At 47.1% G+C, this 14,952-nt stretch overlaps 4 protein-coding genes across 4 annotated transcripts; 3 read left to right on the top strand and 1 right to left on the bottom strand.

Annotated features, from left to right (window-relative positions):
• Positions 1–5,472: 5,472 nt before the first annotated feature.
• PSV08DRAFT_389060 (uncharacterized protein) lies at positions 5,473–5,727 on the bottom strand (the record flags this gene model as incomplete). Its single annotated transcript, XM_066093493.1, has 1 exon — positions 5,473–5,727. One exon carries the CDS (start codon positions 5,725–5,727, stop codon positions 5,473–5,475), a length of 255 nt encoding a protein of 84 aa, XP_065949380.1.
• Positions 5,728–9,780: 4,053 nt separating this feature from the next.
• PSV08DRAFT_246604 (uncharacterized protein) lies at positions 9,781–10,252 on the top strand (the record flags this gene model as incomplete). The annotated part of the gene is made up of 4 exons (XM_066092337.1): positions 9,781–9,880; positions 9,930–9,998; positions 10,063–10,168; positions 10,201–10,252. The coding sequence occupies 4 exons, from the start codon at positions 9,781–9,783 to the stop codon at positions 10,250–10,252; spliced, it is 327 nt and encodes a 108-aa protein (XP_065949379.1).
• A 2,050-nt stretch (positions 10,253–12,302) lies between these two features.
• Positions 12,303–12,491, top strand: PSV08DRAFT_350641 (uncharacterized protein; the record flags this gene model as incomplete). Its single annotated transcript, XM_066092834.1, has 1 exon — positions 12,303–12,491. One exon carries the CDS (start codon positions 12,303–12,305, stop codon positions 12,489–12,491), a length of 189 nt encoding a protein of 62 aa, XP_065949378.1.
• Positions 12,492–13,456: 965 nt separating this feature from the next.
• On the top strand, positions 13,457–14,747 carry PSV08DRAFT_177545 (glycosyltransferase family 8 protein; the record flags this gene model as incomplete). The annotated part of the gene is made up of 2 exons (XM_066091882.1): positions 13,457–14,182; positions 14,223–14,747. 2 exons carry the CDS (start codon positions 13,457–13,459, stop codon positions 14,745–14,747), a joined length of 1,251 nt encoding a protein of 416 aa, XP_065949377.1.
• Between the last annotated feature and the right edge of the window lie 205 nt (positions 14,748–14,952).

The following is a 14,952-nucleotide window of genomic DNA, read 5'->3' as shown; positions in this document are numbered from 1 at the left end:
CCCATTGTTCAAAGGCATCGACTACTCCAAGTAGTTCCTTATCGTGAACGTCGTAGTTGAGTTCTGCTCCTGAGAACTTCCGTGAATGGTAGAACACCGGTCTCCATTTCTTATCCGTGCACTGCTGTGACAATACAGCTCCGAGTGCGTAGTCAGACGCGTCGGTCTCGACTCTGGTGGGTCGTTGAGGGTTATACATCTCGAGTACTGGCGCCTCTAGGAATATCTGCTTGATTCGTTCAAAAGCCTCCTGATGTTCCTGTTCCCATTTGAAACCTATTTCCTTCTTCGTTATCTCCGTAAGGGGTGTCGTGATCTTCGAGTAATCTTTGATGAACTTTCGATAATAGTTCGCAAATCCTAAGAAGGATTGAACATCCTTGACTGTTTTGGGTTTTGGCCATTCCTGTACAGTCTGTATCTTCTTTGGGTTCATTTTCACTCCTTCGGTTGAGATGATAAATCCGAGGAACTCCGTTTCCTGCGTGTGAAACTCACACTTTCCTGGTTGAAGGTATAGCTTGTATTCCTTAAGCTTCCGTAAAACCTTCTTAACATGCTCGACATGTTCTTCGCGTGTGCCGCTGGAGTACACTAGTACATCGTCCAGATACGCGGTAACAAAGATTCCGAGGTATTCGTGGAGCGCGTTGTTGATGACTGATTGAAAGGTTGCCGGCGCATTCGTCAACCCGAATGGCATAACCGTATACTCGAACAGTCCATACTTCGTCTTAAACGCCGTCATCCACTCGTGACCTTCTTTGATCCTGATTCGGTAAAATCCTTCCCGAACGTCGAACTTCGTGAACCACTTAGCTCCTTGGAGTCGATCCATGAGCTCTGTAATCAGTGGTAAGGGATATCGATTCTTCCGAGTAACGCTGTTCAACCTTCTGAAGTCGACACACAGTCGCCACTTCCCGTTAGGCTTCTTTACGAACAATATAGGCGAGGCCATCGGGCCTGATCCTGGTCGGATAAATCCCTTCTTCAAGTTCTTCTGGAGGTAATCCCGCAGCTCAGCATCGTGCTCGGGCGCTATAGGGTACATTCCTCCTGGGCTCAACTTTGCTCCTTCCTCCAGGATGATCTCGTGATCCCAATCCTGGTGTTCTGCTAAGTCTGTTGCTTCGTTTTCCTCGAACAGTTCCTTGAACTCTGATGTTCGGTATTCTGCTGGAACCGCCAGCAGTGGTTCGTCATGAACGGACGCAACCTGTGGTACCGGTCCTTCCTTCGTGGTCGCGACCTGCCGTATCCAGATGACTCCTACTCTCTGAGGGTCCTTCGCATAGATTCTCGCGATCTTATGCGGCGAAATCACACCGAATCTCCCATCTGGGTTTGCGCGTTGATCCGTCGGGCGTGTTTCTCGTCGTACACCAGCAACCTTGTGCACAGGTTCTCGGCTGTGTATCGATTTCTTTTGCCAGTCGATGGCAGGGTTGTGTTCTAACAACCAGTCGTAGCCAATTATCATCTCGGTCTCACCAAGATCCATAATACTAATCTTCGTTCGGCTTTCTTGACCAGCCAGGCGTAACGATACGGCCTCGGTCTCAAGTCGAATCCAGCCGTTCCCGTATGTCGTGGGACTATCGTCGGCTAATACCACTCGCATCGGCACCTTCTTGGTCCGATAGGGTATGTTGTTCTTCTCCACCACTCGGGGTGAGATAACGGTTCGTGCGGCCCCACTGTCTATGAGCGCCGTCACCTCGTGTCCATCTATAAGTACCGTAGCCTGCAGCCGCAAATCCTGCGCTCCCAGTTCGCGTACCTCCTTGAGGGTCGTTTTAGGACTGCCTTCACCAGCGTGACCCTGTCCCTGGCGGCATCCTAGTTTTTTGTCTGCTTACCTTTCCTCTGTTTAGGAAAGTAGCCTTCGCCTTCCTTGGCGGCATAGTGTACTGTACACTGATCGTCGTAACAGAAGCTCCAATGGGTATTCTGGTGCGGTATATTATCCTTCGCAACCTTCCTCGTTGGTCCCGGCTTCTGCATTCTGTGAATCGGGCATCCGTCTGCCTCACAGATGTTTGCTGACAGGGTGCTATGGAGATAATCGTTTACTCCTCGAGCATCCTCAAACTGTTGTCGGTGGAAGGCGCATCCCTTCCTGCAATGCGTCCATAAGAGTCGTTCGTGGCTCTTTTCTTTGTTGGACCTTTCCTGACCCTGCCTAGGTACCCTAGTCGTCGTGACTCTTGGTCTTGCAGCTCTGTGCATCCTGCAGTTCTTCGCATTGCATTCCTCGGCGGATATCGTGCTATGGTAGTAGTCGTCTACCTTTCGAGCATTCCGTCGTTGTTCCCTGTGGAACTGGCAATTGGTCGTACAATTGGTCCAGCATAGCTCTTCGTGAGCTTCCTTTTCTCCTGGCTGGTGCATCTGACAATGTTGTACTCGACACTCGTTATGCCATAAGTTGATGTGGCAGCAATCGTCCTCGTTGTTCCTGGTTTCCTCTCGCTTCCTCAAGTGGTAATCGCACTGTCTTGGGCAGTCAACCCAACGTAGGCGCTCGTGTTGCTCCATTCGTTCCTTGAACGTCCGAGGCGTCTCCTCGTCATCAGATTCCTTGAATCTGGGTTGTTCCTGGGCAGCCCTGCAGGCGATCTCCTCTGCTCGGGGTCCCGTGATTGTGATTCGTCCTTCGATATCGCAATCGTTGGCTTGGTGCCTGGTATTTCCACAAATCCAGCACTGTTGGTCTCTTAGGCGGCGTAATACTTCTGCCCCTTCAACCTGCCAATCCGTTGGTAGTGGTTCGTCCCACTTGAAGTCTTTGAGTCCGAGTGCCTCTTTCACCATTTCGAATTCCTCCTCCATGACTTCTTCGTATGTCTTGCTGAGGAAGGCCTCATAATCGGCCTGTCTTGCCTCGTCGTATAAGTCTAAATCGCTGAGGGTTTCGTCTGGCTCCTCGGTCGGGTAGGGTGTTGCTATCCGTAGCATCCCGATCTTGACCGCTCCTTGCTTGACTTCGTTCTTCGGGCAGTCCCTGCGGAAGTGTCCTACTTCGCCGCAGCGGAGGCATGCCTTACTGTCGTAACGCTTCTGGCGTTCTTCCTTGGAAAGACCGTCGTTAAACTTTCCTCGGGTCTTGTTCTTATCCTTAGACTTGTCTTGTACTTTGCCGGTCATGTACGTGTCTCCGTCGTGATCCTTGTTGCTCCGATACCTTCGGGTGTTGGCAAAGGGTGGCCCTGGTCGATATCCTCTCTGGGCTTCCTTCCGTTCCCATAATCGCGTGTCGATTCTTGTTGCCAACTCGATCAACGAGTACAAATCCTTTGGCTTGTCGTAGTGTACAAGTTCGTCCTTGATGTTTTCCTTCAGACCTGCTTCGTATACCGTCCGGAGTGCCGAATCGTCCCAATTAATTCGCGCTTGTAGTTGCTTGAACTCCGCCGTATAGGCCGAAACTGCTTTGGTCTGCCTCAGGCGAGATATCGCTTTCTCCGCCTGGCTTTCCGCGTCTACCTCCCCAAAGATGCGTCCCATTTCCTCCTTGAAGTTGGCCCAACTGCTGAATAAGGTACGCGTCTCGTCCTTAGTTCCCTTGTTGTTGATGTCCAATAGAAAATCCTCCACGTAGGGTTGCATCCAACTGGCTGCTTTTCCTTTTAGGTGAGAGTTGGCCATGAGTATCTTTTCTGCATCGTTAGGTACCTCGTGGTATCCGCAGTATAACTCAATGTTGGTGAGGAACGTTCGTAACCCTTCGCGGTTACCATCGTATTTGTCTGGGGTTGCCATCTTGGGTTTCTGGATAGGCTTTTCGTTTGGTGTGGCCATCAGCTGGCTCGTGAGCTGATTGATCATCGCTTGCATCTCGGCCATCTGCCGTGCATGGATCTCGGCCTGTCGCCTAAGACTATGAACCATTTGCCTAGGGTTATCCATTGTCTCCTCCTCATCGTCGCTGGGAGTCAACATCTCGTCGTCGATTGCTGGGTTAGGCATCGGTCCGGGACCTTGAACTGGTCCACCGGCACTAGCCTGTGACTGAGAGTGGTTGTGAGACATCGTAAGTCTTAATCGGGCGTCCTAATGTTAATCTTCCTAAGTCCACTGAATCCGTGGGTGGTCAAAGTGTTACACGGGGTTTGGTGCTGATACTTCTCTAAGCTCGATCCGCGTTAGGGCGAGTGAGATGGTGTGAAGAGCGCCGTGAGGTATTTGTCTGGCGATACAGTGGAGTGGGCGTGCTTGGATAGAAAGTAACAATAGGTTGACAATTCCTAATCTATATCGAATAGACTAACAAGTATCAATCTTGTGAAGTTGAGTAACTAGTAAGAAAGTACAATTTGAGTTGACCACAACGAGAGTAAATAATGAAATCCATCCATCCTTATATCCTCATTGCTGTCAGTCCTGACATCTGTGGCATCTGCGAAATGTCCAACATCTTGCAGATGTCCGAGATGTCCTGGCATCTCCAGATGCCGTGGCATCTGCCTTCTTGGCGAGATGTCACCTCTTGGCGAGATGCCAGTCACGTGATCTTCGCCCCGCGATGATCATTCTGCCCGTTGGGATCCTCAGTGGTTTCCCAACCATTCGTCGTCAGACCCAGGGAGAGGATCCTTCCTGCTGTTACTTGTAACACTAAATCGTAATCTTACCTATTAAAAAGCTAGCTTTATTAAAGTTATAGACGTTCTTATTATAGATGCTATACTTAGCCTTTATCTACTCTATAAGCTTAAACTAGCTCTTAATTAGGGCTAGATCTTTATATAGGGCTCTCTACCTATTATACGCTTAATTAAAACGCGTTGTAAGACTATCTATACGCTTAATAAAGTTGCGCGGCTAGTAGACGCTAACCTAGCTAGCGCCGCGCGTAGCTAGAAGTCTGTTAGCTATATTGCGCATAGCTGCGTAGGTAGGCGAAAATCTACGTAGATCTAGATCAAGTATATAACTAGCTATTACCTCCTCTTCTAGCTTAGTAAGCTTCTTTGAGTTAGGCTAGCAATCGCGTTAAGTAGGCTTGCTAGCGCGTTGGTTATTGAGTGTAGATTTTGGAACATTGTACGCTAGCGCAGCGCGTCTAGAGCTACTTAGCTGCTGGCTATTAAGAGAAGAGATAGTAAGAAAAATATCAGCTTCATTGCAAGATTGTAGAGTATGTGGTGGTAGAGCTATTGATGTGTATAGCTTTTAGAATGTACAAAGTTAGTGGGGTGGCCGACTCGCTTGTATGGCCGACTCGCTTGTAAACTACGTTACGTGCTTATTTTATACTAAAATACAGGTAATCAAATAGGTAGTCTTTATTTTTACTATATCTTGTTACTTAAAAATTAATATGCTGCTGCTAGAGCTTTAACCGCTAAAGGAGTAAGCGGATAGGTACTACCTATAGCTCTAAACTCTTAAACACGCCGCTATTTTTGCAGTATATCTATAGGCCTGATAATAGTTACTTAAAACTATTATAGATATCTATTAAGGTTAAGCTGTAAAATGTTGAATTAAGTCTGCATTAGCAGATATGCGAAAATGCGGTGTTTTGGCGGTGTTTTGGCGTGATGTTGCATCGCGGTTGATGGGGCCGCCATTTTCCAGTTTTGTTGGTTGCATGGGAGTCCGGATCGGGTTGAGGGAGTCGTGGTTGACTACAGCACGAGCACCGAGTTCAAGCGACGTAGAAGCTGCTAGGATACCTGAAGCTGCTACAAGCGCAGACAAAATCGTGGTAAGATGCATGTTAGAAGTTGAAAATAATGGACGGACAGAAAAAGTTAGGTTAAAGAGTGAATAAAACTAGAGAAGGAGTGTGACGATATAGTCTGCGGAGTACCATGTGGCAACTCTAGAAGGAATTGATGATGCTTTATATATTCAGAGATTGTGCGCTGCAGACAATGCTGAGCTTGTCGTGCGCAGAATATAACCTCTGCTATTGTCAGCGTTGGTCTTGCCATTACCAGTCAATAGGTCTCTAAGGTCGCTTTATACCCATCCCACAACGTATGCAATATCATTGCATACGGAGGGGCCTCTTCTTCACTTACAAAGATTTCATCCAAACCAAGACTACTATCAGGTACTGTGGTGTAGTATGGCGTGATTAGTTCGTAGTATGTATCGCGGTTTTCTTTCGTACGTAGATAGGCACCTTCTTCAATGAATCCTTTACAGCCATCAGCCATCAGCTTGCTTCCATCTACTCGATGGCGCGTTACCCTCCTGATCTTTTGAGCTTGATCACGTATCGTGCCACAGTATATACTTCAGAAGTCGCATCGCGTCGGGCAACGTAGACATAGTTCGTAGACGAGGCTCGTTTCTAGAATTGGCAGCGCAAGTTTAGCATGTATGAAGCACTCCCCTCCTCCCCGCGATCATACAGTAGTAATTACTTATATCTCAATCTTCCAACTGCAGCCTTTCTTTTCGTATAGGAGCTAGTACGAAAATGCACCCCCTTGCTTAGGAGTAGTAGCAACGTTGCTGATATTTGCCCTGCTAGTCTCACAAATTTTGCTAATACAGCTTGTATTGAAGTAATAGTTCCTGTTGAGTAATTGCTACTAGAATGATCTAAATCGTAAAAACCTAGAAATCTTTTACATTGACTAGATTCTTCATCGTAATCTTGACTATTAGTTTCAGGCCTCAAACAAACTTCTCTCTTGTCTTTTTCTTCAATACAGCAGCTGATTAAGTACAGCCAGATACTACTATTGGATATAGATAGACATTCGAGCTATGCACGTCTGTGCAGTGCTTTTTTATTCTCTTGGTATTACAAAAGACTACCAGGCGAGGTTCGCTGTCCTGGGAATCTAAGAAAAGATGGCAGCGGAAGCCGAGTTGAATAAATACTAAGATGCAGTATCGATGCTGCTAGCTGTGAAGGACGAGTCCAAACTTAAAGATCGGCTTCTATGTTAAACTTGATGGGATGTTCGGAGCTCTAGGGCTTCTTACACTCTCAGAGAAGTTCGAAACAAACTTTGACGCTCATGTTTGTGATTCACTAAATTGCTAAAATGCTGAGAAGTGCGGCTGGACGGGAGGGCTGTGCCATAGGTGCAGCAAACGAGGAAACAGTGCGACTCGCCCACACATACAACTAGCTTGCCGAATCAAGCTTCTCACTTTGCTTGCTTCGCTACAATCTAATCTAAAGAGGAGATTAGGTGGCCAACATATCTGCTGCAGGTAGAGAACAAAGGGGAAAGGTTTCATGAATCCATCCTACAAATTAATGATTGCTGGACAGGCTTAGGATCTTCGGCGTCTGTTCCCGCTTTCTCTCTTGTGGTACTACTGCCTCTGCTGTCTATGCTGCTGCTGACATACTGCCCGGCTTAAGAGAGAGCCCAAGGAACACGTGTTACGCTGAGCTGAGTGTTCATGCGTCAATCAGTCGCGGAATTGGCCCTAAACAATATCTATTTACGCTGCGTACACTACTACTCTAGTCGCCGTAGATCAGCTTTTCTGCCGCTCTATAGGATGTTCTTTATCCTCGTCCTCATCTAAGCTGCCGTCTCTACACTAGCAGCAGCAGCAGCAACAGATCTAGATTTTTCGCTCATCCCTTGTTGTAGCCTGCAGTGAAGCGCTCTTCTACATGACGGTACTTTGCCTTCATGGTACGCGTGAGGTGATTGGTGTTCTAGGGCTCACTGCTGCAAGCCCAGAGATAATACATACGTAGTGCTCGCTGATGCAGTACTTATGTAGCTACCTAGCCTTGACTAATGCTAAGTAGTATCGCGCGTATGGGCCGCAGGTACAGCATCTTTAACTGCTCTACTTCCTTGGGCGAGAACGGCGCGGTTACCTTGGGTATGTGCTACTGCCACCATGCCTTGTGGTAGCGAGTGGTAAACGCGACTTGGCCGTCGATGACAATTGCGGTCTTGCAGCACGCCGTAACGCTGTAACGCCAGCGTACCGAAAGTAACTTTGGTCTCGACGTGGCTGGCCGTCTGTAAGATGAACAGCAAGGCAGGGTAGCTCTAGGAAACGATCCATCTGTTGAAGGTAGTGTTGAGCTGCTCGCTGTCTCCACTGTACGCGCTGTTGGTAGAGCTTCTCTGCACTAGGCACCGTGCGTAGCCAATCAATCCAGCATCCACGCTTGTCCCTGGTGCAGCCACAAGGCCGAAAGGTAGTAGCACACATCACGACGTACGACAAATACGTCGTCTTCCAGCTCAGCCAGCCTAGTCGTCGGCCAGTGCTTCTGCTCGCTAATCAACTGCAGCGCGTTACTCTCTCCGCTTACGTACTGGGAGAAAGAACACGACTAATTGCATGTTGCATGCAGAACTGCAGAGCTAAGATTTACTGGTATAACATTGGCTTGAACGACTAGCCCGCCGTCATATCGCTGCTTAAGTGTACCACCTTTGGAAATGGTCAGCCCCGGCCTGCGTGCATGGTACCGTCTCCGCACAAAGTAGCTGCGTGCATTGAGCGTCAGCAGGTGCACCTCTCCACGGAGCTTATAGCGCAAGGCAACTGCAGCATCACATTCCAAGTATCCATTTACTGCCATACCTCACATTCACATCCCTGCAAGTCCAAGAAACACCATGATAAAATGGATCAGCTTCATCGCTACGTCAGAAATACGGTACTTGCATGAACCAATTTTCAACCGTTCCATGCTCTCACACATCGCATGTTAGCAATATCGGATTAACCGACCTTTGATAAGCATCGTTAGTAAGTGTCTTCTATTCTATGTTCACGAGAATGCTCAGCTCAGACATGGGCCTAGGCCGCGAGGCACAGACTAGCTGCCAAGTAAATCAATTGAAGTTGTAGGTATGGCCATTTGTTAGGCCGATGGTTCCTGCTGCCACAGGAGCAATACAGATGAGAGTATACTACCTAAGTTTAGTAAGAGATTTTATCAGTGGCATACTCTATGTGGCGGCGTGAGTTGTCGGTTTGTGCGGGGCTGCTATTAGTATAATCAGGGCAACAGATTCTACTACTACGTACGTACGTAGCCCGAAAGACGATGTAAGCAAGATCACGCAGGCTAGACAACAGGCATACTCTAACTTTGTTAGTCATTCTTCGTGTGAAAGCCATTTAATTCACCCTCGTATAACTCGGTTTCAGAATGACCCCGCATATATCTACAAGCAGTAGTTCGCTTACTATTCCTATTAAGACGATTTTTCTTACATAATCTTACTATACTCTTCCTTTCTTGGTTCCCTTGTGTGCTGGTGAGAACATTAGCAATCTTTAAACAACTTTCCTCTCCATCATGCATTACTCGAATGTACACCAACGACCAGTTTGTGCAACATGATATTTAGGGCGAAGGTAGCAGTCTAATCGATCACCCAAGCACATCAAAAAGTACTGAGAGACTACATATATGAAACATCTCCATCGTCGATGACTGCATCCAGTGCCTACCTCGCACATTGCACATTCAGCTACGGTAAATGAAGGTTAATTTAGCCTTGCATAATGCCAATGCAAAGTACAGGACTTTGATCCATGACAATTGTACTTGAGAAATATTGGAACCTAGGGAAGACCATAGAGAAAAACCTGATCCAAGCTTTGTCGCATTCAGCTGCGGCTGGTCATCTTCAGAGAGGTCTGCGCAATCTAGATGCTACAGTAAGAGTGTGTGCTAAACTTCTTGGGTGGTAGTTAGCTCGCTATTGTGTAAAGGCCTTGAATATTTAAAGTTGCTCAAACTGTCTGCTAACGCACCATCATCAAGTTATCATTCAAATAACTTAAATACCTCTGGTTTATAACCGTTACGCCATGATGAACACCAAGCTTATCGCTCTTTGCCTTGTGTTCCACGTCGCCCATTCGCTAGGAGGGCCGGTCAACGCAGTTTCTGAAAACACAACCGCACGCTGTAATTGCTTATCCTCCTACTAGCAATGAAAACAACTGAATTTTGATAGATGATTTCGAAAACTCTCCCAAGGAGCGTCTTGCATCTCAAGGGCCCATGGATGCTAGTGTGCAAGATGGTACGTGTATTGAACACTTTTGAAATCATCTCTCCTTTCAAGGCAATATCTAAGATTACATTAGTGTGCTTCTTGTGTCCTTGGCAATGCGGTAGTGCTACCTGTTGTTATCCTTATACTGTGTGTACTTGGAATTGGTATAATGATGGCCTATGTTGGTGCCATGTATGGTAATCTCAAATGTTCGTGCCATATTCAATAGGGTTTCAGTCGCAAGTTTGAAACTCGATCCATCGCCGGTCAGTGGGTCATAAAAGTGTCTTCTATTCTTAAATTGTTTTCACAACATCTCCTGCAAATTTTTATTCTAAATTGGTATTTCAGGAGCCTGTCTAAGAACCAACTAAAAACCGCTAAAAAAAACACAACTACATATGTCGGCAACAACCATGGGGAATCGCTATAACATGTAATAAAGCATCTCAATTGATAACAATACAATTTTAGTGATATTTATATGAAAGCTATGACTCTGACAGCCTGACTAGAAGTTGCAGCTGAAGCTCGATGTTACAATTGCGATCCACTGCTGAAGTTACACCCCTTCTTTAGCACTACCAGCAAGGCTGTTAGAGTTATCCATTTTGTATATATGATGTAAGGTGCAATATTTACATCCAGCGTCTGCTGTGTAGAGCTGACCTTTTTGACTTGTTTTCTAGCTGGATTTGGAGCTAGTCTTCTGGCTAATTTAGTTGAGATTCTCGCATTCATCGCATGGCCAAGCGCTAAATGTTCAAATACGGAGATTGTTGATATCTTATCACAGCCAATAAGCAGAGAGGTTATTAGAGCAAATTAGGTCGCATATCTTCATTAACTAAACTCCTCTGGAGACCAATCGTGATATGTAGCTAAAGCTGCAACAAGGAAGTTCCTCCTGCTCTGGGGGTAATCTTTGCCGGTACTTGTGACTGAATTAACGCTTTTATGTGCCTTATAGTCGGGTAGCAAGCACGCTTCGAGTTGTTATTTACGCCCTCCAGGCAGCTTGTGTTGAGAAGAAAACAATAGCGTTGAAATCGCGAACAAAGAATCGTAAAGCTTTTTCAGCAGAGCCCATTTCTATTGCATAGGTATCGAAAATCGTGTGAGTTATTTAGGTGGCCAAATTCGGTTGGATGGCCAGCTTCGGGAGTGCCGAGCTTATCGACTGTGCGTACGTAGGGGAGGTATAGGCGGGGAGCAGCCTGTATGAGAGTCTCCCCTGTACACGCGCACAAATGCATTTCACATGAATTGCGCATTTATCCAAATAAATGTACAGACTTATTTCCGAGCGTTCCCAGTACCAGATTTAATGGTGTTAGGATATCTTGGTATGCACGATCAAGTTATGAATTGTAGAAGACACTCCAACGAATCTGGGCAGAACTGATACAGGGTTCCTTTCATCAATTTTCATCCATTCACTACCTTTTGAATTGAGATGAATTCATGAAAACCATCCAGTTGGGACTCCAATCTTCTGTTGGTAGTTGACCTGCCTGGCCTCCTAATGTCTTTCATGAGGTTGGAATCAGGGCGCAGACTTTTGCGAACACTTGAAACTCTGATCGCTGCTTCAGCAGTATGAACATGTCATCGAAACAAAGAGCTTTCCCGCATTCAGTCCATGCGTCCCATGGGTAAACGATACTTAGTTCATAGCTGAGAAGCATCAAATCAGGAGCCGTCGCATCCAATGGGGTCGAGGCTAATGTGGGTTTTGGCAGTCCAATGATTAATAGATTGCTTGAGTGGTCTGAACTGTCTAGTGTCAACCGCAGATCCAAGAGAGAGTCATTGTATTTAAGCTAGAGACTAGATCGAGGAAGGTGAGATTGCGACCTATCTGTCCAGTCAAAACCGAGCTTTGCCACTCCCAACCCTACTTAAACTGAACCAATCCCAAAAAACGACGCCAGAACTTGATTACAACGTCCCAAATCCCCAAGTCCTCTCTAAAAGCTATCCCGTACCGCCCAAAAATGTGTGAGGATTATCCAAGTACAATGCATGAGTTGCTTCTGGAAACGTAGACGAACTAGCTCAGAAATTTAACATAAAAGCACAAGAGTTTAGCGCTAGACTCCACCTACACACAATTCAAGCGCCAGTAGAATTCACCATTGCATGCCGCGAAATAGCAGGCCTTCGAGGGGCAATGGATGCCCATGGAGATGCTATGGAAGGCGATAAGTTACCAGGGAGCAGGATCGACTTTCGTGCCATGCTCACGAAATCAACAACGAGGCCGGTTCTGCCGCAATGGGAGCTTCTTAATACAAAGAAGGCGCTTCTGGCAATGCCGAAAAATCCATTATGGACGAGGAGGTGCAAGTGCAAGAAGAAGAAGAACCAAGCTGGGAGTTCGGCATGAGTCAAGAGCCTCACCTCAGTCTACCGCACAAGATAGTGTGTCCGTGCCAGAAGCCGATACTGATGCTGGCAAAGGATCGGCGAGAATACACGAACCAAGAGCGCAGTCAGAATGAGGACACTAGCCGGTAATAGAAAAAAATCCAAGCGACAATTCTTTTATCTCGAGCTATCGCAAGATCTGTAACTAGATTTCGAGTTGTCATCTAACAGGACAAACTGGGTTTTGATAGTTTTACACGACGTTCATCATCGAGTCTTAATCAGATACATGAAATCTACTTTGGCTGCCAAATTCCACAACGCAGGGGGTGACGAGTCGTTGGAAGTCATCGGGTAGGGGATTTGCAACTTCAGAATTTAATACATGCTCAAGCCTGTTTTAGTGCTGATGTCTGATTTGTCAAGGTCACTACGCCCAGATCCGATCCTCTACTTGGTCTTTTTTTTTAGTTAAAGATACTATGTAGCATCTCACATTGCGGATCGTCATTCTAGCGATGCGTCCATATTCAACTCTTTGGGACATGCAACCGCATTTATGGGAACGTGACCGCCAACGTGAGACCTTGAGCGCACTCTTGCAGAGTCCTGTGTAGGGGTATTGGCATTCAGGTGAGGTCATGTGTCGCAAGAGGCTGAGCAGTCCGTGAAGGTTGGTAAAAGTAAATGTTACTATGCACTGCGGTCACACTCTGATGTGGTATTGCCGTGGGATGACAATCCACAACCCATGGTCGAATCGTCAGCGCCATGATGATGGACTTTGGAATATTCCGAAAATTTCAGAAAGCGAGATTGTACTAGTAAGGACTCTTTCATCGTGATCCTTGGTGGTACGCAGTGTCAAGCTTGGTGTTAGTGGCTTAGTCTCGGAGTGAGCGCCGAAGCAGAGCATGGGACGGGACGACTGCTTACTTGTATGGATTTTGATGAGTGCTTACTGTGTACACTCTTGGTCAGTAAGATCATGGACTGGCGCTCTTGGAAAGAGTTGAGAGTGATTACGTTGAGGAGTATGAGAACATGTCGTCGAAGGGCAATCCTCTTCATTGCCTTCGACCCAGAGTGCCGCTGCTCTAGGCTCATACGCTACCATGAGGACCTGGAACAATCATCTTATCAATCAACGGTGGCTTCGAATCACTTTGTTTTCCTGTCTTTTAGTTTCCATATTTCTGTTCCTCGGTACGCAGAGTGAGATCTTCCATTGGAGCTTCGAAAAGATATCCTCGCAAGACATCGTTGGAAACAAGGGTTCCAAGTCTGTCGAAGAAAAGTTAACTTTCCTAGATACACCACTAATTCTGGACGGCTCGTCTGCTGAAGAACAACCGGTTGATCTAGGGCCATCCTCTACCGTGGAGAAACTAGCCGTTCCCACATCATCACCCGTCAAAGAGGAGCTACCTGTCAAGGAGAAGCCGCTTGATGGGAAACCATGGGAAGGAAAGCCAGTAGATGCAACGCCCAGTACACCCGAAACAGCGCCGGAGGAGATACCTGTAGAGGAGACAATTGCACAAGAAAACCCATTCGAACCCACACCACCCATACCAACGCCACCGCCATACGAGTTAGCAACAGAAGAAATAAGCGAGGACGCGAAGAAGTATGCATACTTGATCTTCACGACGCAAGGCCTGAATGCAAGCGACGATCTAGAAAAGGACAATTACTTTATCGCTGCGCGCATCCTCGTGTGGCAGCTGGTGCACAATCTGAGCACGCGAACAAAGCACGACGTGATTGTCATGGTTACACCCAATGTGTCGCAGTCGAGACGGGACCGGCTCAAGAGAGATGGCGCAATTGTGCACGCAGTTCGACCTTCTCCACACACCGAATGACGGATGGCTGAAGCCCACAGTGCATCGCTGGGACGACGTCACGACTAAAATGCGCGCGTGGGAACTGGTGCAATACGACAGGATTCTCATGCTTGACGCCGACTCGATGCTGTTAAAGTTGCTGGATCCAGTACTACTTGACGATCCGGCCGTTCATCTGCTTGCTACCAAACCCTCCAACACGACGTTGCCATCGACCTACCTTGTTGCATTCAATTCCGAAGCATGGGACTCGACCCATTCGTTTCCTCCAACCTATGGCACGGGCTTGAAGAAGCCAGGACAGATGAATGCGGGCTTCTTCATACTCGCACCTTCACTTACTGCCTTTGAGTACTACAAGTCGCTCATACTAGATATACCCTATTCATTTGACCCAAGATATCCCGAGCAAAATCTCATAAATTATGCACATGGATGGGACGGCCCCATGGCGTGGCGCGAACTGGCCTACACATGGAACATCCGGCGTCCAAACGACCAGGATGTTGAAAAGGGTATGTACAGTGTGCATGAAAAGTGGTGGGAGCATCCATAACTCTACGCGAACGAGAAGACAAAGCAGTGGATGTTGTCAAGAAGATGGGAGATGAAAGGCTGGTATGACGCGTGGGACAAAATGCGCGAGGAAGGGGAATAGGAGGATGGTTTTTCCTCGTAGCCACTCCAACCACGCCCTTGTAGCAGCGCTCTGAATACGTGCACGATTCTGGTGCATATTGTGCAGTGTAGGTAGCCTGTTC

Source organism: Bipolaris maydis, assembly GCF_028858645.1.
Source record: "Bipolaris maydis strain C4 unplaced genomic scaffold PSV08scaffold_5, whole genome shotgun sequence".
Classification (NCBI taxonomy): domain Eukaryota; kingdom Fungi; phylum Ascomycota; class Dothideomycetes; order Pleosporales; family Pleosporaceae; genus Bipolaris; species Bipolaris maydis.
The sequence above is the reverse complement of the archived record's forward strand: the minus strand, read 5'-3'. Positions and strand labels throughout refer to the sequence as shown.